A 23,981-nucleotide genomic window follows, 5' to 3' on the forward strand; every position below is an offset into this window, starting at 1 on the left:
CCCTTATTCTGTTTGATAAGATCCTCGCACAGGCCAGTGTCCCATGAGGACGGACAGAATAAGGCTTAAAAGGGGATCGGTCTCTCCTCTTTTAACAAAAAAAAAAATTAACAAGAAAACATACAATGTTAATTGTCCTAGTTTCTGAGTAATAATGACTCTATTACTATAATTTAACTTCAATCGTAATTTAATTTTTCTGTTATCAACACTTACGTTTTTACAAATATTTTCTATTTCTTCTAACGTAAACTGGCAGTCATCACTACTTTCAATATATGAAAATATTTTACCCCATGGCGAGATACAATGCTTCATCTTGAGGACGGCCGACTTAGCCTCCACTGGTCGGCTTTAAAAATGATACAAAGCAATCATTATGGTACTTAGCTTCAGCAGTAACTAAATTGTGTTCAAACTCGATGCGAGCAACAATAGTTTTTGCGGTGTCAACAGAACAAGACTGAGCTGATTTCATAACTGAGTCTTTAAATGAAAGAGTTCTAACGTTACAAATTTTACGACGAGAGATATGTGCTTGTTTCTTTTTGTATTCCTCACTCAACTCGTCACCGCAAAATAAACAACAATTTTTAAAAGAAAAATATAACTCACATGTGCTCTAGTACGAGGAGAACTTTTTGAGAGGTACTAGCTGATTCCTCTTCATGTTGCCGTTTTGCTGCTGCAATTGTACTCTTTCTATTGTATTGTTTGCGACACTGTACATGATTTGTCGCTGAATTTACATTCTTCAAGTAGTCAGTAAATTGATTCCCCCCTTGAATACTCACGTTAAGTAACGTCTTCATGCCGCGATAAACAATAACACATTCACTTGAAGATAAAAGGTTAGTGCAAATAAAACACTCTTGCGACATATTTGAGTGAATAGAGCACAAACTTTAACAGAGAATATTTGAAATAACTATGTGTTTTCACTACGAAGGAATTTTCAAGACTAACGGTAATTTAGGTGAGACCTCAAAAAAAAGCAGGTGGACGGAACGGTCACTCGAACATTGGAATGACAGGAAGATGTTGTTCAAAGGGCACATGGTCCCTTAAAATTAGGGACTCCGTTTTTATAATATCATATTCTCAGAATTATCGGTCAATATGAATGTATTAGTCATGCAGACTTATAGTTTTACTTATATTACACGCCCAATGATATCATAGGCAGCTTAGTCGTGCTTATTATGGACAATACAGCGTAAGAAAGTTTGTAATTGTTTTTTCTCAAAGATGGTTAGTGTTATGATAAAAAGCATAAGGAGCATTTTTGTAGATAATTGCATGATCTACAATTTTTGTTTGAAATATATTTTCATAAAACTAACAGTTTCGCTGAAAAATTCAAAAAACCTATTTTTGTGAAATTTGACCTTGAATAAAAATTTTTGCAGACATGGGATCGATGGGGACTTTTCACAATTTAATAACAATGGTATCCCTAACATCTATGCAAATTTTCAGCTTTCTGGGAATTAATGCAAAGTTACCCGTATTTTTTGGCTAAATTGACCGGACTAATTCGGCCGGGTCCCATCATGTTCCGCCACCCTTTCCCGTAGAATTATAACCAGTAATCTTAAAAAGTAGGACAGAAAAATGGTATTTCTTGTAGTAGGCTTAAAATTGCCAAATCACAGCAAAATAAAAGACTATATAGTGATGATTATATTAAATATGAATTAATTTTCATTGACAAAACTGTTGTTTACCTGAGTGCTTTATTTTTGTAATGTTGTTTATAGTAATGATACAATGCGGCCTAGACGTTTAACATCCTACTCTACTGGAAGTTTTCGAATGAAAAGCAATGAAATTGATCAATATACATTTACTGTTGCAACGACCTTGTATCACAAAATTTGGTATAACCTAAAAATTAAATTAGACAGCATTTTCCAGATGTTAGGGCAGAGAGCTGGCAATTTAAGTTGACAAGAGACCCATTTAAAATCGATATGGATAAATAGGCAATCGACATATGTTATTCTGAAGCATTGGCGGCAATTTCAAAACATGGCCGATAAATATTTTTAGTATTATAGCAAGACTAGCCGTTGAAAGTTACCTGCGACATGCTTTATCTGTTATTCACAGCATTGTAAAAAAACGAATAATTCCAACCTTCTCACAAAGTTATAAATTAACTGGTACAATAGTGTCTTTAATTACCTTTTGTAGACTTTGTAATGTTTTTAGCTCTGTGTTTCATTAATTTATTTATAAAAGCTTACTAGCAGCAATAAGGTAATTCAAAACTGTATTTGAGGTAATATTAAAAGTTTTATAAAATATGTATCAAATGAAGGGCGTAGAATAAACTCAAAAAATAACAAATCGCAAAACACTGTTTTGGTTGCTAACTTATGGTTTGGAATAAATATAATGATTTGTTAATTTGACAAATAATTATAGAAACTCTTCGTTGCAGCATATGTTATCAAAACTTACACTGCGTTCTTGTAAAATAGAAAATAAATTTGGACTTAGAGACTTTTGACACTCACATCTGGAGTTACAGAGTTTTGACCTGTAACGATTTAGAGTTAGTAAGTTTTGATACTCATAATGTATTTTTTTATTATTAAGTAATAATTTTTTTTTTTAATTAAATAAGTAATATTTATTTGTAGTTTAGTTTATTACTTTGCATCTAATTAAAACATTTGTTTACATTAATTAGTATTAGGCTTTACTAGATGGATTACTGTCAAAACAAAGGTAGATTTCTTTAAACTAGGCATTAAAGTAATTAAAAATAGGTACAATTTGTGGTGATTTATAAAATTCTTTCATAAATGTAAGATACAAATTAAATGGTCAAAGTCAAAGTCAAAGATTCTTTATTTACATATACTTAAAGTACAGCAATGGCGTCAATTCTTAATATCTAAATATCTAAAAATAGTCATGTGTTGTAAAATGTTTTACAAAAGATTATCAAATCGGTTCAACACATGAATTGAAACAAGTTGTCAATAGTTACATACAAAGCAAGTAGCATACAATGTTTTTGCCTGACGTTGTCATGAGATTAATGAATAAAAAGGTCTACATTTCTAAAAGATAAAAACTGCAAGAATATTAAAAGTTACTTAAATAGTTAGATAGTTAATATTTAGAGTTTAAAAAATCCAAATTTAGAAAGTTGTAATCAAAATTTGAATGAAAATCTGAATTTTGTTAAATATCTTGATTGTCTATGTATTCATTCAGGGTGTAGAAAGGTCTAGTTGTTAGCCAGTTGTTCAATGACGTTTTTAACTTCTTTCCTGAGAGAGTCTTCATGTGTGCTGGTAGTAGGTTGTGCCGTTACTGGTAGATAAGCTTAATAGTGTAGATTGGAATATTATGTTGCAGCATATTTCAGATGGTTCTTTAATGTTTACTACTTTCTTTACATCTGTAACTAAGGTTATCTTGGATTTAGTTTTGTTAAAGTCAGCAGGTGGTAAAAATGTCAAGCCTAGTAAAAAAGTAGAAAGTGGTACACACCTGAGTTTGCAGGCTATAAAAAACAAATTAATTGATATCCATTACTTGTATCGTTTTGACCAATAGTCCTAGTCTTAAAAGTAAATTAGATGAGATGAAAAAGCTTTACAAACATAAAATTTCTGAGGCTAAACTTAGGTATAATAATTTGTATATTGATCAGAGTTCTAATAAATGTAAAGCGGCCTGGAGTCTAATAAAGAATGAATGTTCTTTTCATAATAGGCCTAATGTTGTGGCCAAGGTGTCCCCTACAGTTTTCAATGAATTCTGCATTGAATCTGTGAGGAATATAAAAAAAGAAATATCACCTACTAGTAAGACTGTTTTAGATTTAGTAAGAAGTGACAATGTTTGTAATACTGAATTTGAATGGAGAGTGGTGACTTCTCAGGATGTATTAAGAGCAGTTAAATCACTAAACAACTCTGATAGTCAAGATTTTGTATTTTATGTCAAATAATATCATGAAACAAATAATAAGTAGCATTGTTAGTCCTTTGACTATCTGTATAAACAAATGTCTGCTAGAGGGAAATTTTCCCAAGGAACTTAAAGTCTCTCGTGTCTGTCCGGTGTTTAAGAAGGGTCCTAAAGATAAACCGGAAAGTTTTCGTCCTGTTTCAATTGTTCCCATTTTCTCTAAAGTGTTTGAAATTATTATTCATGATCAGTTAAGTAGTTTCTTTGAAGGTCATACTATTTTGTCTAAATTTCAATTTGGTTTCCGTAAAGGGAGAGCGACCATGGATGCCATAGAGGAATTGGTTTGTCAAGTGTTGCATGTGTTCGAGAACAGGCCTCTTTGCTCAGGCAACTTTATGCGACCTCAGTAAGGCCTTCGACACAGTATGTCATAATGATCTATTACTGAAGCTTGAATACTATGGTATACATGGATCTGCTCTGAGCCTTCTCAAATCCTATCTTGATAGCCGCAGACAGAGAGTGTGTATCAATGGGGAAGTGGTCACAGGATATTGAACTCGAGTTTTGGAGTATACCCCAAGGTTCAGTTCTTGGCCCTCTTCTTTTCTTAATTAGTATTAATGATCTACCTTGTAATGTCAAGACCAAAACATTTTTGTACGCTGATGACACGTCTTTTATTAGCATAAGTAATAGTAATTAACGACCTTAAAAATACTGTCCATTCTGTGATGGCTGATGCATCTGTATGGTTTGAAACAAATGGCTTTTATCTTAACCAAAATAAAACTCAAAATATTGTGTTTACCTTAAGGCCTTTTGATCCAACTGACAGTATCTAATAACTGTAAATGATGTAAAATTTTTGGGTGTTGTCATAGATAATCAGCTTACCTGGGGTAGTCATATAGACCACATTGTACCCAAGTTATCTCGAGTGATCTATCTTTTAAGGCGTTTAAAGTCACTTGTTACCTTAGACTATCTTAGAGTGGTTTACTTTGCTTATTTCCAGTCTGTTATTTAAGTATGGTCTGTTATTCTGGGGAAATTCAGGTCGGTTTAAGTGAAATTTTAATTCTTCAAAAGAAAGCTATAAGAATCATTGCTAATGCTGAACGGCTTGACCACTGTAAACCTATTTTTTAAAGAACTTTAAAAATTACTACTATTTGTAAATCTTTATATTTCGATCTTGTTGTATATGCTATTAACAAATCTTTTGACTGGTTGTTTAACGAGGATGTTCATGCTCCATAACACGAGAAATAAAAATAATTTATCCTTTGTACACTGCAGGCTAAGTAAAACCTTGAAAAGTCATACTGTTTTGTCAAAGAAAGTTTATAATAAGTTAAGTCACCTCATTAAAATGTACAATACTCAAATCTTTAAAAATAAGTTAGTAGTGTGGTTGTTGAAGAACCCATTTTATTCTTTGAGCGAATTCTTTACATGTCAAAGTAATATATTTTTAATTTTGTACAGTAGGGTATTTTATTAACCTATACAATAAATTTTAATGTCAAATATTTTTAACTAGGCCTATTTGTTTATTTAAAAAAATTTATTTGTTATCTTGTTATCTATATAAAACTTTTATAAAACTTGTTAATTTCTCTAAATTTTTTAATGAAACTTGTTATTTTTTATTGTTATTTAATTTTAATATGTTGTTTGTTACATATATTGTTTTTAACGTAAACCTAAAAAAAATGTTAAATTTTTTTGTTAGGCTATTTTATATAATTATAGCTAAAAAGTTTGAATTTTCAATTAGTTTGTAACCCAAACTAGGACTTATGCCAAGTTTTGACTGCTACCCAGTTTGTGATTGACAAAACCTGTTGGTAGATAATTTGACGTTGTCAATGCATGTAACTGCCTTACGACAATTAAAGAGATTTGATTGATTGATTGATTTGATTGTAGAGCTTCTTGCCCATGTAGGAGGGTTTCTTCTCATACAGTGTGAGGTGATGTGCCGCCAAAGTGTAGTTTGCAGCATGACGAGTGTAGTAGTCATGTTGGTCAGCTACACGTGGCAGGTTCTTGCCGTCAACATATAGTATGACCTCCTGGATATAAAGAGCAATCACTGTCTTAATTTTAAGCTCCTTGAATGCTTCTCTACAGGAGTCTCTTGGGCTAAGTCCATTTATAACCCTTATGGCTTTTTTCTGGAGTCTTAGAATTCTTGACAAGTTCTGTTGAGCAGTTCCGCCCCAGATAGATATGCCATACCGAAGGTAGGATTCGAAAACAGCAAAGTACGTTGTTCTAGCTGTAGCTGAGTTGCTAATGGCTTTAGTCTGTTTTAGGACATAAAGGCTGGTGTTGAGTTTGCTGCATAGTGTGTCTAGATGTTGTGTCCAGGATACATTTTCGTCTATAGTTACTCCAAGAAATTTGGTCTTTTGCTTCATGTCAACGTCTGGCAGGGCTGGCACCTGGTCTCGCTTCCTACCAAAAGCTAGCTGGTTTGTTTTGGACATGTTTACTACCAGGTCGTTAGCATGACAGTACTGGTATGCTGTGTGCAGGGATATGAATGACTTTACAGCTAGCTGGTCGGTTGAGTTTTCTGAGGAGAGCAGGGTGGTGTCGTCAGCGTACATTAGTGTATTACACAGTCCATTGAGGTATTGAGGCATGTCATTTGTGAACAGTATGAATATCATGGGGCCAAGGACGGAGCCTTGTGGGACCCCTCTCTTTACTGGAAGAGGCTTTGATCTCACACTGTAAATTTTATCACCTTCTGCATGTTTAACTTCCACCAACTGCCTTCGTTCTTCCAGGTAGCTCCTAAACCAGTTTATAGCGGACCCTTTTATTCCAATGTTGTCAAGTTTTAAAAAAATTAGATTGTGCCCAAGGCAGTCAAATGCTTTACTAAAGTCAAGCATGATGCTAGTGACTAGCTGTCCCGACTCCAGGTGGTCTATAATAAACTCCACTAGCTCGATAATTGCAGTGGTGGTTGATCGTCCTTTTAGAAATCCATGTTGACTTGCAGAAAGTAACTTCTCTTGCTCACAATGATTCAATAGTCTTCTCAGCACAACCTGCTCAATTACTTTAGAAAAAGTAGGAATGAGCGAGATTGGCCTGTAGTTACTTGGATCCATTGGGCTTCCACTTTTAAGCTTAGGGTAGATCTTTGCAAGCTTTAAAGAGAGCGGGAATTGGCCTGTTCTTAGTGACATATTTGTAATATAGACTAGTGGAGGTGAAAGTGAGTTGGAACATTGTTTTACTTGTTTTGATGAGATGCCATCGACTCCTGCTGAGGTTTTGGGCTTGAAGCTTTTGAGTATTTCATGTATTTCTTTTATGTCTGTAGGTTTTAGGTGTGTGAGATAGTGATTTATTTGTTTGTGATGGATGGTGTTTGTACTCTTGTTGTGCTGATTATTTATTGCTAGTGTGGTGTCTGCTACGTTAGTGAAAAATTTATTTAAATGTTCTGCAATTTCATTTGGATTGTTTGTTTCCTTGCCGTCAATCTCCATCTTCAATTTTGTTGGCTTCTGTACGCCTTTATTTCTCTGAGAGTTTATGACTTGCCAAGCAGCTTTAGACTTGTTCTCTGCGTTATTAATATATTCAGCAGATGCTTGTTGCCTGAGCATTTTGAGATGGAGGTCATAGTCTTTTTTTGCTTTTGATGCTGCTGCCTTATCTTCGGTAGAGCCTGTGAGTCGATGCTTGTCAAGGCATTTAAGATAAGTTGCTTTGAGGCTGAGTGATTCCTTATTGTTAAATTACTAAACTTATAAAAATAAGAAATAAACTGTAATCTGCCATAACATTGAATTGTATTTTCAGAGCCACATTTTTAAAACATAAACAAAAATTATGGTTGCCTGTAAAGTCGGTTTTACGGGCGAAGATTTTACGTGACAACGTCTTTTTCTCGGTAGAATATTTATTGATATGAATATTATTAAATTGCACAATAGGAACAAGGAATTGAATGAAAATAAGAATTGCACAAATTTTAACTATAGAAATATATTTTGTTTACTAAAACATTGTACATAATTTGAAATTAATTAAAATTTGTTATTGTAAATGGTAAAGTTGAATAAAACATTTACTAAAATTGGAATTTGAAATTCTTGCTAAACACAGTTAAATTCTAACTCCGCGCGTGGTGATTGGTCGGTTTAGTTCGTTTGTTTGGTCGCACTGTTATGACAGGTTAGAGGTTATAATTTGTTATTTTAAATGTTTGACTAGCAATACGCGCTGTTTCTTCTCAATCGACTGAATTACGATTGATTGCAGAGTGATTGAAACTAATAATTTACTTAACACTATCAACATTTGTCAATAGTATGACATAACCTATAAACTCAGTTTCTCAACTTTTGTGTCAATCTAACAATTAATCAATCAATCATAGTTTACGATAATGAAATATCAGTGTACAATTATTTACCTTTATTGTTGTAGTTGTTGTAAATGACGAATCTAAGCACTCCACATTTTCACGAATAAACATAGTTATCTGCTTTATCCCGTGCGGCGGACCCACAGTTATCTGCTTTATCCCGTGCGGATCCCGTGCGGCGGACCCACTGGACGGGCATCGTAACGTTACCGGGCGTTACACTTTTTCATGAGTGACTCCGAGCCGCAACCTAATTTAAGACGTTGTCACGTCAAAAAAACATCTGATGGATTAATTATAAAAGGCAAAATTAAATCAATCATATGTATCAATTCTCCCCCCCTAAACTTCACATTTCAATAGCTGGTCAACATGCCTCCTCCAAACACTTCCATCGTCCATTTTAATTTTGTACAGTAGCGAACTTTCTTTTTCCATAATTGTTCCAAAACTCCACTTGTATCTTGAGTTGGTGTAATCTCGAGCCTGTACTCTGTCTCCCACCTGAAATTGTCTGCGTACGATTCGTGTAACTTCTTGTGCATTTTTGCTATCTGGTAGTAATAGGCTCAAGTGAGTTCGAACACTTCTTCCAAACATTAAGTTGTATGAGTTTGAGCCAGTTGTGTTTGGAGATTGTCGAAGTTGCATCAAAAGCCTATATAGTTTTAGCTCAATCTTTCCCCCCTCATCTTCCATTGCCCTCAGTGATTTTTTTACTGTTTGGACATAACGCTCAGCTTGTCCATTAGACGAAGGATGGTAGGGAGCTGTAGTTTTGTGTACAACACCATTAGCAGATAAGAACTGGCGAAATATTGTAGATGTAAATTGGCTTCCATTGTCTGAAACTAAGACCAAAGGAAGGCCGAATGTAGAAAACATTTTTCTTAGCTCCTTCATACACCATTCTGCTGACGTGTTTTTAGTACGGATTACTTCAACCCACTTGGTAAAGGCGTCCACAACAATGAAATACCACTGACCTTGTATCGGGCCAGCAAAATCTATGTGTAATCTCTCCCATGGTCCTTGAGGGGTCAGCCATGGATGATTCGGTCCTTTTGCAGGTTGATTTTGTTTTAGTCGACATTGTTTACATGTACGTACCATTTGCTCAATATCTCTGTCAATACTTTTCCACGTGCAAAAACTTCTAGCAAGGATTTTCATCTTCTCCATGCCTAGATATCCAACATGTAGTTCATTTAACACTGAGTGTTGTAAAGCTTCTGGAATCATTATCCTGTAGCCCTTGAATATGCAACCATTTTGTAGTGTTAGTTCGTTGTCGTGGAAACCAAAAGGTTCGACCGTCTCTCCTGTTTCAAGGGCATGTAGTACTGGTTGTAAATATTTATCTTGAGCAGTTGTTCTGGATATAAGCATACTGTCAATCTGCAATGAATCAAGTTGATTAAGTTGAAAAAGGCTGCAATCGTCCACAAAGTTTGTAGTGCTATGTTCAGTAGGAAAGCGAGACAAAAAGTCAACGTTGGCATGGTCAGAGGTTCTTCTATATTCAATTGAGTAGTCAAAACCTGATAAAAAGTGTGCATAATTGAACAGTCTTGTAGCAGATATTGTTGGAAGGGTTTTGGTGGGACTGAATATTGACACTAACGGTTTATGGTCAGTCACTAAAATGAACTTTCGCCCGTAGCAGTAAGGGAAAAATTTCTTGAGTCCCCAGTAAATACCTGTTGCTTCCTTATCAATTTGACTATATTTTTGTTCACATTTGGTCAAAGTGCGTGAGGCAAAACTAATTGGCCTCTCACTTCCATCGCTGTATCGATGTGAAAGACAGGCTCCAAGGCCCACTGGAGACGCATCGGTTGCAAGCACTAATGGGAGTTCTGGATTGTAGTGGACAAGTACATTGTTACTGGTTATTTCCGACTTAACCTTCTGAAAGCTTTCTTCACATTTTGAAGTCCACACATAACGGTTGCCATTCTTCAGTAAATTATTGAGTGGGTGGAGGATTGTTGCTAAATCTTTGATGAACTTGTTGTAATAGTTTGCCAGACCGAGAAATGTTCTAAGTTCACTTACGTTTTCCGGTCTTTTGCTGTTCATGATAGACAAGACTTTGTCTTTGGTTTTGTGAAGTCCTTGAGCATCAATGACATGCCCAAGATATTGGATACTAGTTTGAAAAAACTTGCATTTATCTCGGTTCATCTTTAAGTTATTGTTTCTTAATCGTTCTAGAACTTTACGTAATCTAGCCAATAATTCTTCAGCTGTTTTACCCTGAACGATAATATCGTCAAAGAAACATTGTACACCAGAAAGTCCCTGCAAGGTTTTGTCCATGAATTGTTGCCAGAGAGATGGTGCTACCTTCACCCCAAACATCAAACGATTTACTTTGTACATACCTTTATGGGTGCTGAGTGTCTGCATGTGTGCACTTTCTTCGTCCATTTTCATGTGGAGGTAAGCATTAGAAATATCCAAGGTACAAAATAATTTTCCTCCGTTCATTTGAGAGAAGATTTCTTCAATCCTGGGTAATGGATGGTTTTCGTCTTTGATCACTTTGTTTAAAGTCACTTTATAGTCAGCACAAATCCGTGTTTGACCGTTCGGCTTGACAACAGGTACGATGGGTGTTCCCCAGTCTGAATGATCTACTTTTGTTATGATTCCACATTCTTCTAGTCTCGTAAGTTCATTTTCTACTTTACTTCTTAGGGAAAACGGTACTTGTCTTGGTTTTACAAATATTGGCGTCGCGCCATCAGTAAGTCTAAAATGTCCCAGATATTCAGGTATAACACCAATTTTTCCATCAAATAAGTCACTAAATTCACTTAACAAGCTTCCTAGATTTGAAGTCTGACTCGTTGTAAGACTTTTAATCTCACCCCAATCTAATTTAACTTCTCTAAACCAGTCCCTTCCGAATATGGCGTCAACGTTTTGATCAATTAGGTAAAGTTTTCCAACAAACTTCTGAGTCTTGTACGTGCATTTAACAAATGTTACTCCTTTCGGTTTTATGGTTTCTCCTGTATAAGTTCGAAGTTCAATGTTAGTAGAAACTATTTTCTGTGGGATGGCAAGCTTTTTAAACTCGTTGTAAGACATTGTACTAAGAGCTGCACCAGTGTCTAATTCCATGGGTAATGTCCTGCCTTCGATGTTGATGTTAACCATAAATTTGTCATTATTTCTGTCACTAATTACATTAATCTCATATTCATTCTCACTATTCAAGTCACTTTTGTTTTCAGTTTGATGTTGTCCAGGTTTCATTTGTAATTGAGATTTACTTTGCAAACAAACACTAGCTATGTGTCCAACTTTTCCACATTTTCGACAAGTTGCATCTATGAATCTGCAGCTATTAGCACGATGGGAGGGTGAACCACAACGATAGCATTTTCCTTTGAGCTTTTCAATAGCTGAATTTGTTGAACGTGGACTAAGTAGAGGTTTTGGCCGAGGTGTGACTCTCTTAGATGTGTTTTCTTCATTTGAATGTCTTTGCTGAACCTGATTTAATTCAATGTGTTCAGTACGTGTTCGGCTAACAGTCATACTTTCTGCTTTGGCAAGCTCTATAGCCGAAGCTATGTTCACAATGTCCTGATAGGTGTGTTTCTCGCGGTCTTGGAGTAATTTAGTCCGAATATCTATGTCTTTCAATCCACGAATAAACTGTAACTTGAGAAATAAGTCTGCAACTGATTTACCGCAACCACAATTGAAGTTACAGTTAATTGTCATCTTCTTGAGAGCCACCGAGAACTCACTAACTGATTCATGTTCTTGTTGAGTCCGTGAAATAAATTTATGCTGCAAGGCCCACTGGCTTGGTTGCGGGTCGATAAAATCCTTAAGAAGTTGTACTAACTCGTCGTAATCTTTATCTAACGGGTCGTTGGGAGCACAAATATCGTACAGTTGTTGGTGCAGTTGGGGAGTGAGAGCATGTAGCAATGTGTAAACTTTAGTTTTATCATCAGCTCTTTGATTCTTTAGTTGTAAAAACACTTCTAATCTTCTCACAAAATTTGAAATGGTTTCATCAGGGTGGTAGGGATTGAAATTTATATTCCCTGAAGTGTAGTTTGAAACCGTACAAACAGCTTCACTTGGAGATGAAGTAGATGTAATGTTTGTGTCTTTGAGATTGTGTACCATTTCTTGTAATTTTGTTGTAAGGTTTAAATACTCATCCTCCACATTACATCTGTATTCTGTTTCATGTTCTAAATAGTTTTCATCTGTCAAACAATCAATGCCATTCTGAACCTGCTTGTAACGTTCCCAGTATTCAGTCACAGCCTTGATTTTTATATTTAGTTCGGTTAATGTAGGGTTACCTTCAGCAAGTCTTTTGCCCTTTGAAAATTGGCCCTTAATAATAGATCGAGCTTTTTTTAGTTTTTGTAACTCTTCTTCTTCTTTAGTCATTTCTCCTTCTTTTTACCTCGTCGCCACTGTTAAATTACTAAACTTATAAAAATAAGAAATAAACTGTAATCTGCCATAACATTGAATTGTATTTTCAGAACCACATTTTTAAAACATAAACAAAAAAACATCTGATGGATTAATTATAAAAGGCAAAATTAAATCAATCATATGTATCACTTATCTATGAAAGTTTTGAGCTTTTTGCTTTTTTTATGCCTTGTCCTTTCTACCGGACAGGCATAGTCCATCGCCATTGTTATTGTTGTAAGGAAGCTGTTGTAAGCATTATCAACATTGTCAGCCATGTATACACCATTCCAGTCTTCATTTTCCAGTACAGCTCTTAATGTGTCGATGTTATCTTTATTAAGCTGTCTCCGTGTAAAGCTGGTGTAAGAGGTGATAGTTTTCTTAAATTGTGCTGTGGTTAACTGGGCTGTGTGGTCAGATATGCCTGCTTCTATTATTGATGTTGTGAGATTTTCCAGGTTGAGGTTTGTGCAGACACAGTCAATTGAGGAGACGGTTAATGGAGTGATTCTTGTGGGAGGGAGTTTCATTCTTGTTAGGTTGTGCCTATTCAATCTTTCATTTAAACTGCGGGTATCCCTGTCATGAGGCTTTAGGGTGTCCACATTAATATCTCCCATTATTATTAGAGAGTAGTTCTCTGCCTTAGTATCTTCTAGAACATCGGAAATGATATCTAGGGCTTCGTCAAGTTTTTCACCAGGTGCCCTGTATATGCCTATAACATAGATATGTTTTTTTTCCGTGTGACACTTTTACCATAGCCATTTCACAGGTGAACTCCTTACAGTGGTGTGCAATGTTTATGGCTTCAGTGGTTCCATCACAGTCATCTGCTACGTAAATGGCCACCCCACCTTTCCGTCGGAGCTCACGGCTGAAGTAATTTTTCAGGATATATCCAGGAATTCTTGTATTTCTTAGTAATTCATCCTTCAGACCATGTTCAGTAAGTATTACTATATCTGGCTTAGTGGACTCAAGGAAGTGGATAATACGGTTTATCTTGTTTTTTACTTCCTGGCAGTTTTGATGGAGGATTGTTATTACTTTTTTTATTGTTTGCTTTGGTTTGTTCCTAATGCCTGAAATATGTTCGCTTTTTGTTGTTTGTTCCGGAAGTCCTGTGTTCTTATTGCTGTATTTGTAAATATTTTTGTTTTGTATGTCTTCTTGGTTGTTTTCCTCCGGTGACTTCCTAAAAAATAGCTGCTGTGGTGCTGTGCTGGTGACAATGTTTTGTTAGATATTTTTGGAGTGTTATGGCTTATGCTGCGGTTTGATATTGTTGTGTATTGGTAGGTGTTCACATCTTTAACAAGGTGTATTTCTGCTTCTGTTTGGATGATTTGATGATTGATGGTCTTCATCATCGGATGGAGGGTAGGCTGATGATTGAGTTTTTTCCCCTATATGATTCATTACTTGTTTTTCAGTTGTCCGAGTTGTGGGTTCTTTTGTATGGGTCTTTTCGTAGACTTTATCTATATAACTAGAAGGTGAGGTGTAGGGCAGATAGCCGCCGACAAGTGTGTTGTGTTTAGAGTATTCCATAAGTACCTCACCAATTTGTTTTTCGTCTGCGATTTGTTTCTGTGCAATGGTCAAATTTGTTTGTTTGTTTGTCTCACAGGATATTGTAGGGTTGGTTTTCAGAGTGGGGTATATTTTCTGATCGGGTGGTGGTTTTCTATGACGGGCCAAATCCTGTTCTGTGTATGACTTTATTCTTTTTATCCATTTACTTAGTGTGTCTTCTCCAACTGGAGTATAATAAACAAACGATTTGGTGTGCCTAGAAATTGCTACTAGGCAGTGGGGTAGGGAGTCATAGATTTCGTCGTATGTTTTAGATGCTCTGACAACGGCCACATGTTCAGTTTGTTTACCCTGAAATTCATGGATGGTCGAGGTGTTAAAACCAAGGGAGATCAGGGCTCTTTTTTCACTTTGTTTGAAGACTAGAACTTTGTATTGTTCTTTATTGATATTAAGGTGATCTATTGCATAGAGGTAAGCTGATTCTACTTCATCTTTTACTGGGTTACAGGTTTCCATGCCTTGTTCATAAAAGGATGATAGCAGCGTTGCTACACTGTTTGTACACCGGTAAGATAGTTCCCATTGGATTATGGTAACTTCTGCTATTTCCAGAATGTTGGAATGTGACATATCATAAGTAGTCCTGTTTATGTAGGGTATTTGTAGTTTGTCGCCAATTAGAAGGGCTTCAGTGACACCCGCCAGTGAACAGGCGAGCAGGATTTCCCCAGCATGAAGCATTAGTGCTTCGTCCAGTATCAATCTCTTGTAGTGTTTGCCATTTTTAATATGGTTTGATAGGTTTATTATGAATGAGTGTAAAGTTCTGCAGGAATCATTCACTTGTATGTTGATGTCTGGGCGATCTTGCGACAGACGGGTGCGGAAATCGGCTGCTCCCTCTTTTGTTGGAAAAAGAATGAGATCATCCTCTTTTAAGTTGTTAATAATAAAAGTTGTCTTGCCGCATCCAGGCACTCCCTGTACAAGCTGAAATGTGGTGTTGGCTACTTTCTCAGGAATTATATGTTTTACACCATCATAAAGTCTTAGTTGGTTCATCACAAAGGTGTCATCTGAGACTAATAGCACTCCATTTGCAGGTGTCACGTTGGGCTCGACCTCGTATTTGTTTGTTTGGTAGACTAGTTTTAGAAAGCGTGCACCGTCATACCCGAAGTTATAAGTAGCTGTGTGGTTGCTTTGGATCTGAAGCTTTCCAGTATTAAGATCAATTATATTAAAGTTAGATTTTAGTGATGATAGGTTGTCTATTAAAGTTTGACTTAGAGGCAAGCACTCGTTTAAGCTGTAGGCCTTGTAGACTTTAGAGAAGTTGAAGAGCAGACTTGTTTCAAATTGTCTCCAGGCTTCTACCTGTTCCTTCATAGCTGCAACAGCAAAAAGCTGTGACTTACCCGGAGGGGTGGTTGTTACTGGACTATGGAGGGTGGTGTCTGGTATTTCCTGGGTGTTCTGTACTGCACCTGTTTTCCTCCACATGTTGTAGATGGGGCCACCTCCTACTGCTAGTCGGGCAAGTCTGCGCTGGTGTTTGAAGGAGTTGTCTATGACTTCATCCATGGTCTTTTTTAGCTTTTTTTCTTGCGTGTACGCTCGGAATCTGTGGAGGTACGCATTACTCTCAAACTGGAGCAGCACTTGAAAGAATTCTCTTACGTGGTCTTCGCTTAGATGTAGAGAGCTTAGTACCTCCTTCATGTCCATTGAGATAAGTAATGGAAATTTTATACATTCATTAATAGTTTCCAGGAATAATTAATTGAATAATTTTGATTTCCAGTTGTTTGATTTTGAGGAGTAATAAATTATCATATAAGTTTTCCCCTCATGATTTGTAAAAAAAAATAAAATTGTTGAAGGATAGGTTATTGTCTAGTGTTCTCTCAGATATGTTTGACAATGTAGTTGTTGAAAAAGTTGATGAACAGGTCTTGTTGTCCTTGTCAAAAAAGTTGATTCCACAAGCTCATTTCCAGTCATGGTCTGTATTTAATTGTGTTGTGAGTAGCGGTGTTTCGTCCGGTGTGAAGGAGAAAGATTTTAGGTCTTTAATTCCCTGTAAGTCTGAGGAGCAGAGGTACGAAATTCTACCAGTGTTTGAGTTCACTGTAGTTTTTCGTAGAATTCTCCGGCAGAGTGATCTTGTTTGGGGAGCAGCAGAATCTTCATCGTCACTCACTTCTCTGTAGTGCACCTCATTGGAGAGGTCGTCATCTACTAGTAGAATGCTTGGCAGTGTCATTGGTGTTAAGTGAGAGCTATGGGGAGGATTGTTTTCTTTTTTGCTGGTATAACATTTATGACGCTAAACAATCAAAATAGGATCCTTGTCAGCTACCCACACAACTGATTTTCTTCTCTGTTGGTTGTGGGTGCTGTAGCTCAGTTGAACCCCCCCCCCCCTACCTACACACCCAATGTAGATCTTTTATATTATAGCAATTTTCTGCATAATGTCTATTCTGGATTATAAACTTTTACATATAATTCTTGTTTTGCATTTCTAAGGATGTTTGTTTCTGGTATGGGTTCTGGAACAAGTTTTTCCCAGAAGGAAACAGTGAGGTATAGCTTGCACAGTCGCTAAGGTAAGGGTTTTCCATGTATTTTTTCTGGGTAACCAAACGGTGTCGAGATTTTTTTGGATCAGTTAAAATTTTTACATAAACCCTATTATGTTTGAAAGTTTTAAGATGACATTGATTGGTAGGCTACCTCTGCTCTGTATGAAATATCACAGAATATTCTTATATTGTTAACATATTCTAGTACAGCCAACAAAATCAATTTTCATTCCGTAAACCTCTTTCAATCTTACTACTGTTAAAGCATTATTAGGACAGCAATTTAATTATAATTAGTCCAGTCAATGACGGTAAAAAAGTATAAACTATGTATTTACCCCACACAGCACCGATTTTCATAAAAATTTGCATTTAGGTTCTACTTGTCCTCTATTTTAAAGTCTATCCTGTGCAGGGGGTTGCTTTTTACACTGGGGGTGGATGCCAACCCTTCCTCGGAGTGAGGATTTTTTCATTAAAAATAAGCGAGGAAATCGATAAATTAACTAATTCTAGGCAACTTTTGTTCTATGAAGTTTTTCTGAAAGTCAATCATTTTCTACTCATTCGCGAGTGTAACTGTCAGTTTTCAGGCAAAAAAAACAACGCTTTCAGACGAGTTTTCGTGAATAACTGAAAAAATACGCATTTAATTGAAAAATCTGTAGAGAGCAAAATTATAGCTTATAAAAAACAAAAACAATTGTGTATTTATGATATAAGCATAATCAATACAAATAGAATTATTGCTTGTTATAATTTTATTGGTATTTTAAAACACCAAAATGGAAAGTCTGGAAAGTCTCTAAGTACAACAAACAAAACCTAATGCATTTTTGGGGGGAAAACTCATAGAACCTTTTATAAAGTCATTTAAAAACTTTTATTTTTATTTTTTTTTAGTTCCTAGCCTCAAAACTAAGAGTGTTATGAAGAGACACTCTGTATTTCATTTATGGAATAATTAAATTTAATCATTGGACAAAGTAACAGATGACATTCCAATTATCTGACACCCATATCTACTCAGCTTACAACGATCACAACTATACAATATTAATAGAAATCAATAAAGAAATACCCAATCAACATAATAAATTTACAACTATTCTTTTACATATTCCACATTCATAAATAAATATCCTTCAAAAATGGAAGATTACAAGATATCTGGACTAGTAATTAATTATATAAACTTTAAAGTCAAGCTTATTTCACCCTCTTCATGATGTTGCACAGCACACTTTATCACATTATTTTGAAATACCCCTTGAACTATAAAAAAAGTATAATTAATAGATCCCGCAACATGATATCTATCAGCACTCCTGTAATCTATCTGACTTTAGATATTGAGCCATTACTAAAGCAAACTATATTAAAATTTAAATGTATTTAATTTATTTTATTTAAACATTGAAATTTATAGTTATTTATTAGTGTCAGTTAATTCAATATAGTTTATAGTAAGGGGTTGAATATATTATAAAAAGGTTAAAATACAATGATTTAACAAGATTCTGCTCTTGAGAGAATGTGACCACTAGTTCCAGGATTAACCAATACAATGGATAGTTTGATACAAGCCAAGAAATTAAAACCAATTGAATTCAAACATTTTATTTTAATAAAAATTAAATTGTCTTGACAATAGCACCTTGAATTTCTTATACCTAAATAAAAGTTATCAACAATATTACAATAAAATTGCAAAACTACAAGTGTCTCTTGTAATACAGAAATAAAACAATTATATATTTGTGGTAAAACCACTACATAAGAAAACTTCAGAATGATATATATTTTGTAATTATTACTAACACAGCGGTACCAATGAAGTAAAAAAGAATATATATAAGTATCATTAGTAAGACTAATGAATAAGCTGCCACAGTTCCAGTAAATTCAGACATATACACTATTACTAGTTAATGTTGTTTCCATAAAAAAATAAATCCATTCCATATTGTTTATTCACAATAACATTAACTATCAGAGATGGATAAATGCCTAGAGCAAAGTTTAATGTTAAGAGGTTTAAGAAATAAAAATGCAGAATTTAAAAAATAGTGCTGATACTAAACACAAAGACAATTACTAAACAATATGAAGAAAGCATAATTTTATAAATATTAAAATATGCATACAGAGTTTAAGTATTTTAAATAAGTTAAAGCTTTGATGAGTGCACCAAAAGCATAGCCAAATTAGTGAGCACTGCAATATTTATAGACAAATACATGGTACTTTACTTTGTGAAAAGCTCGAAAATTCGCTTTTGTAGAATTCTTATTACATGTTTCGGGGTGAAAGTTCCATCGTCAGATGTATAAAACGCGCAACTCAAATGAAGTTAGAAACACACATTTAAAAATACAATTCAATAAATAAAACATATACAAGATAAATATTTTACGAAACATCTACCTATGTAGTTTTATTTTAAGACTGATAATTTTATTAAATAGACCTCTCATTTAATAATATAATTCACTTTTAAAAACTGTTTGACTCTGTAACATGTCTTGATGATATTGTTAATAAAGCCTATTGTCTATTGTGTTTCATTAAATAATGATTTAGTATGTTTTATGTATTGAATTGTATGTTTTAATATGTGTTTTTACATTTTTTCAACCTCATTTGACTTAACATGTTTTTATACACCTGACGATGGGACTTTCGCCCCGAAACATGTAATAAGAATTCTACAAAAGTGAATTTTTGAACTGTTGAGAAGGTAAAGTACCATACATGTGTCTAAACTTACAGTTTTGTGGCTATTACTGACGTATTAATATTTGTACACTGTTGTATGACATCTAGTGAAGGTTTTTTCAACTCATTCAGTTAAAGGCTTGTGGAATGAAATTATAAACTACTTGTGGAATGTGATAACTTATTACAATAAACTGTTCACACATAGTATTTAGCTTTCTATACAAGGTATTAATGCTGTAATAAAACAGTAAAAAATTAGTTTCAGACCAGCACATCTTTTCCACATTTTATAAATTTATTACTTATGAATAGGTGAATATAAAATACTATAATGATGAATAATTCACCAAAATACTTAAATAGATTTCCAAGTAGCATTCAGTTTATTGGGAGTAATTTTTTTCTGTTTTGAAGAAAACTCTGTCAAAAGAATATTTGCATTATAAAGCCGTGAATTTTTTATCAAGAATATATAATTTTAAATAGCTCTCAATACAATACAATATTCAACATAGCGTTGGTTCTTTTTCTTTTTGTTATAGCTTCTCGATATTTGTTTATGTTCTTAATTCTTTACATGCTTCAGTGAGTAAAAAACCACTTTTGCTGAATGAAAAAATATATAAAACTCTTTCCATAAACCTTATATTACCAATGGTATTTAAAATGGAAGCATCATGCCAGAGTTTTGTCTACAGATATATTTCGAGATTATACTGATAATTTTCAGTAGCAGGCTGACAGCTTAATAACTTCATATTTCAAACCATTTTCTATACACTGTGAATAAAAACAATGATAATGAGTTTAAAATAAGTAAATTTCGTGGATTACCAGGTGTATAGTTTGGAAAAGTTAAACTTGGACCTTATATGATTTAGATAAAAAAAATAAAACCTACTATAACTACAAATCTTTCATTCATATTTGGAAACACCTTTTTGGAAACACGAAAACACATTATTTCATAATAGTTTTTTTTTATTAATTTGAATATTAAATTTAACAAAAGTATCAAAGAAGTGTAATGTGAAAATTATTTTGAATGTTAAAAATCCTTCATATTTTAACATGCTATTAATTTTATAAAACTTACTAACAAAACATATAAATTACACTACATTATATTATTTTTACAAAATCGTTCTTAATACTGTTTATATTCAAATAAAAGTACCTTTATTATGGTGCTGATGTCTTGAATGAGATGCCATGATACTTAACAACCAATCACTCGTGAAACAAAATACATCTTATCGCAGGACATAAATAATAATTGACATGATACTGCCATCTGTGCTGCTCTATAAAACTAAATTAAACCTTGCATATTGCTTCCCAGTAAAATATATACTAAACAAAATAGAGTATAGACGAAAATACAAGCTATTACCAACCCTGAACTAACTGTAGTATTTATAAACAATGTGGTAATATAATAACTATATATTAACCAAGAGTGTGCAGTTGAACAACAGACAGAATAAATCACTTACAATATCATAAGAATGTGTTAATAAAAATGGATACAATACTGTATGAAAAATATTGTCCAACTTCTATGAAACAAAGACAAAATATTAGATTAGTTTTCATTATATTAAAAATATACTTTGCAAAATACCCATTATTTGCACCACCAAACTTAAGTCCCTCTGTATCACAGACATGAAAATTGGCTTAATTTTGGTTGATTTTTAAATCACAAATTGAGCTTAAAACTAGAGCTGGATGGATGCCATGTTTACTTACAAACTACATATTACATTACGTTGTGAAAACAGGTATTATTATAAGAAATTTCAATTCTAGGGCAGGGTTCCAGTTAAGACGTCTGAAACTAAAATAAGTTCAAATATTGAGGGAAACATTTATTTTCCAGTTATTCATTTTATTTTGTATCATAGTACAAAATTTATATAGATTGGTTGGAAAATAAGGATACAAAAAGTTATTTTATAGTGGAATAAAATTTCAAATCAGCTAAAATGGATTAAATATAATATGTGTTACACAATATAAGAGAGATGTTAGATCATTTATTCTACCAACATTTGACCAAATTAAATATTAGTTGAAAATTTGTAGGACACACATTAGAATAGAGAAACACGATTTTACAATATTTTAAACTCATAAACATTAAAACAAAAAAGCAGGTTACAGATACCTTGCTCTTTTTACAGCAAACCTAGTACAAACATTGTATAGCCTGCATTGTCTTTTTACAGCAAACCTAGTACAAACATTGTATAGCCTGCATTGTCTTTTTACAGCAAACCTAGTACAAACATTGTATAGCCTGCATTGTCTTTTTACAGCAAACCTAGTACAAACATTGTATAGCCTGCATTGTCTTTTTACACAACATACTTTTCGGGCTATAAATAGTCTGCTGGTCCTAAAAGGGTTTAAAGACAAAGTTAATTTACATATAAAATGGAATATTTAAATGAACAAATGTAGTACTTGGGAAAAATACAGCACTTCTGCCGTTTAGTCAATTCTCTTGTTACATTTACTTGTTGAATCTTTCAGTGGCTCTCTTATTGTACCTAATCTACCTACTACTCCAAACATTCATTACTGATGCTATTACTCCTGTTAGCCAATGTTATTTGTGTGTGAAATATATTGATTTAAATTAGGAATATAAATATTTTCTGGAACCATGTTAAATGTAGACATCACAAATTGATCAGTTTCTAAGAGTAATACAAATTCTTGAGATCAATTTGAACCACATGAATTTTTGGACCATTAAGGTCCAGGCACCCAATCCATTCTAGTTGGTCTCACACTTGAGATAGCATTTTTAAAGGTATACAAACTAATTTTAAATAAAAACACTTACAGACTAAATAGTACTAATAACAGTTTTAACTTAGATTGTAAAAATGTTTAACAAATTAAAACATAAACCGTGAATAAATAACTTAACTAACAAGTAAAAAAAGGAACAAACTTTTCGTAAAATTATGGTACAAAAATTATACAAATTGTACAGACTCAGTACATAGTATAGATCCTTTAGTGAGAACATTAAAAATAATAAGTGACAACGAAATGAGGAATGGAAGATGTAATCAAATACAGTTCTGTGAAGCTGAATATCTTTTAACATTTAGTTGCCAGAATAGAGTGTGTCTATTGGATGAGGGTTACACTGCAACAGCAAACACCAAAATTAGTCAGTATTATAAAAAAAAATAAAGCTGATTTAACATAACAACAGATAGTTTAAGAACATAATCTCATCCCCTAATTATTTTTCAGGCCTTGAATTGTATACAAAAACTAGACCTGTATATAGAGAGGTAATAGGTAATGAAATGAGGCTTTATCTTGCAGCATTCTGCCAAATAGATTCATGCATTAACTCCGTAAAAAATGCTCTAACATTTTAGGGTAGTTTTACTTTACTACTTATGTTCAATAACACCTGTAAGACACTGAAGACACTGTAATTGTGAGGACATGTCCTCTGATTTTGTTAGCGAGACAAATGTACTATTTTGGGAACCTATCTTATCAACACTTAACAATAACTTATAGTTAATTTATTGTGTGTATTATTTTGTGTTAAAGAAACAATAAATTTTGCTGGAAATTACTCTTCAAAAATTTGGACTCTCTCCACTCTGTAGCACTGATTTGGATTACCCGGAGATATGGATTAATGAGATGATAGAGTAGTTAAATTATAGTTAACTAAGTTGTGATTAGGCACATCTAAAATATCTTGGCTATGGTTTCAATATGATGTATTTATTTTTATCCACATAAATTGAACGTCTGAGTGGAAGAACAGTATTATTCCAAAAACTCATTTTCCGGGAAATCAATAAAAACTGTATACCTAATAAATTTGAAATTTGACAAAAAAAACCCACAATTTGAAAATGAGTAGATGTTTGGACACTGAATATTGTCTCAAAATGGGACGAAAAACGCACAAATTTATAGTTTTTTGTGTATTTACTATAATATGTCATGGAATATTATCTTTTTTCCACTCAAAACTGTTTTTCATAAAAATAGGTATAAATAACAGCATATTTAATTACTTTTGAGACATAACTCTTTTAAAATTGTTATTAAAACGGGAAAAATTACAATGTTATATTTATATCTTCAATATTTAAGACTTTTTAAGATTTTCCTTTAAATGTTTCTCCCCGTACTGATTATGCAATCATAATCGTTTTGCTATCATCCATTTTCCTGGTAATCTGTAAAATAAAAAGCTTATTAGGCCTCTAAATCATGGAAAAATAGGATGATTAGCTTAAATCAGGTGTAAAAAGATCATGGTAAATGAGAAAAAT

At 33.7% G+C, this 23,981-nt stretch overlaps 1 protein-coding gene across 8 annotated transcripts in view; it reads right to left on the reverse strand.

Moving 5' to 3' along the window:
* Positions 1-19,441: 19,441 nt before the first annotated feature.
* Positions 19,442-23,981, reverse strand: part of LOC124359615 (protein kinase C-binding protein 1-like) — a 106,040-nt gene continuing 101,500 nt past the window's right edge. For 5 of the 8 annotated variants that reach the window (XR_006922171.1, XR_006922170.1, XR_006922169.1 and 2 more), the window contains one exon: positions 22,805-22,819. Coding sequence is in view for 1 of the 8 variants with exons in the window: in XM_046812499.1 (XP_046668455.1) it covers positions 22,778-22,819 (42 nt within the window). In the remaining 7 variants the exon portion in view is untranslated. Of the gene's footprint in view, positions 22,820-23,981 lie in introns of all 8 variants that reach the window. The other 3 variants (XR_006922167.1, XR_006922166.1, XM_046812499.1) reach the window with 3 other exon arrangements.

The sequence above is a fragment of the Homalodisca vitripennis genome, chromosome 4 (assembly GCF_021130785.1).
Source record: "Homalodisca vitripennis isolate AUS2020 chromosome 4, UT_GWSS_2.1, whole genome shotgun sequence".
Taxonomy (NCBI): domain Eukaryota; kingdom Metazoa; phylum Arthropoda; class Insecta; order Hemiptera; family Cicadellidae; genus Homalodisca; species Homalodisca vitripennis.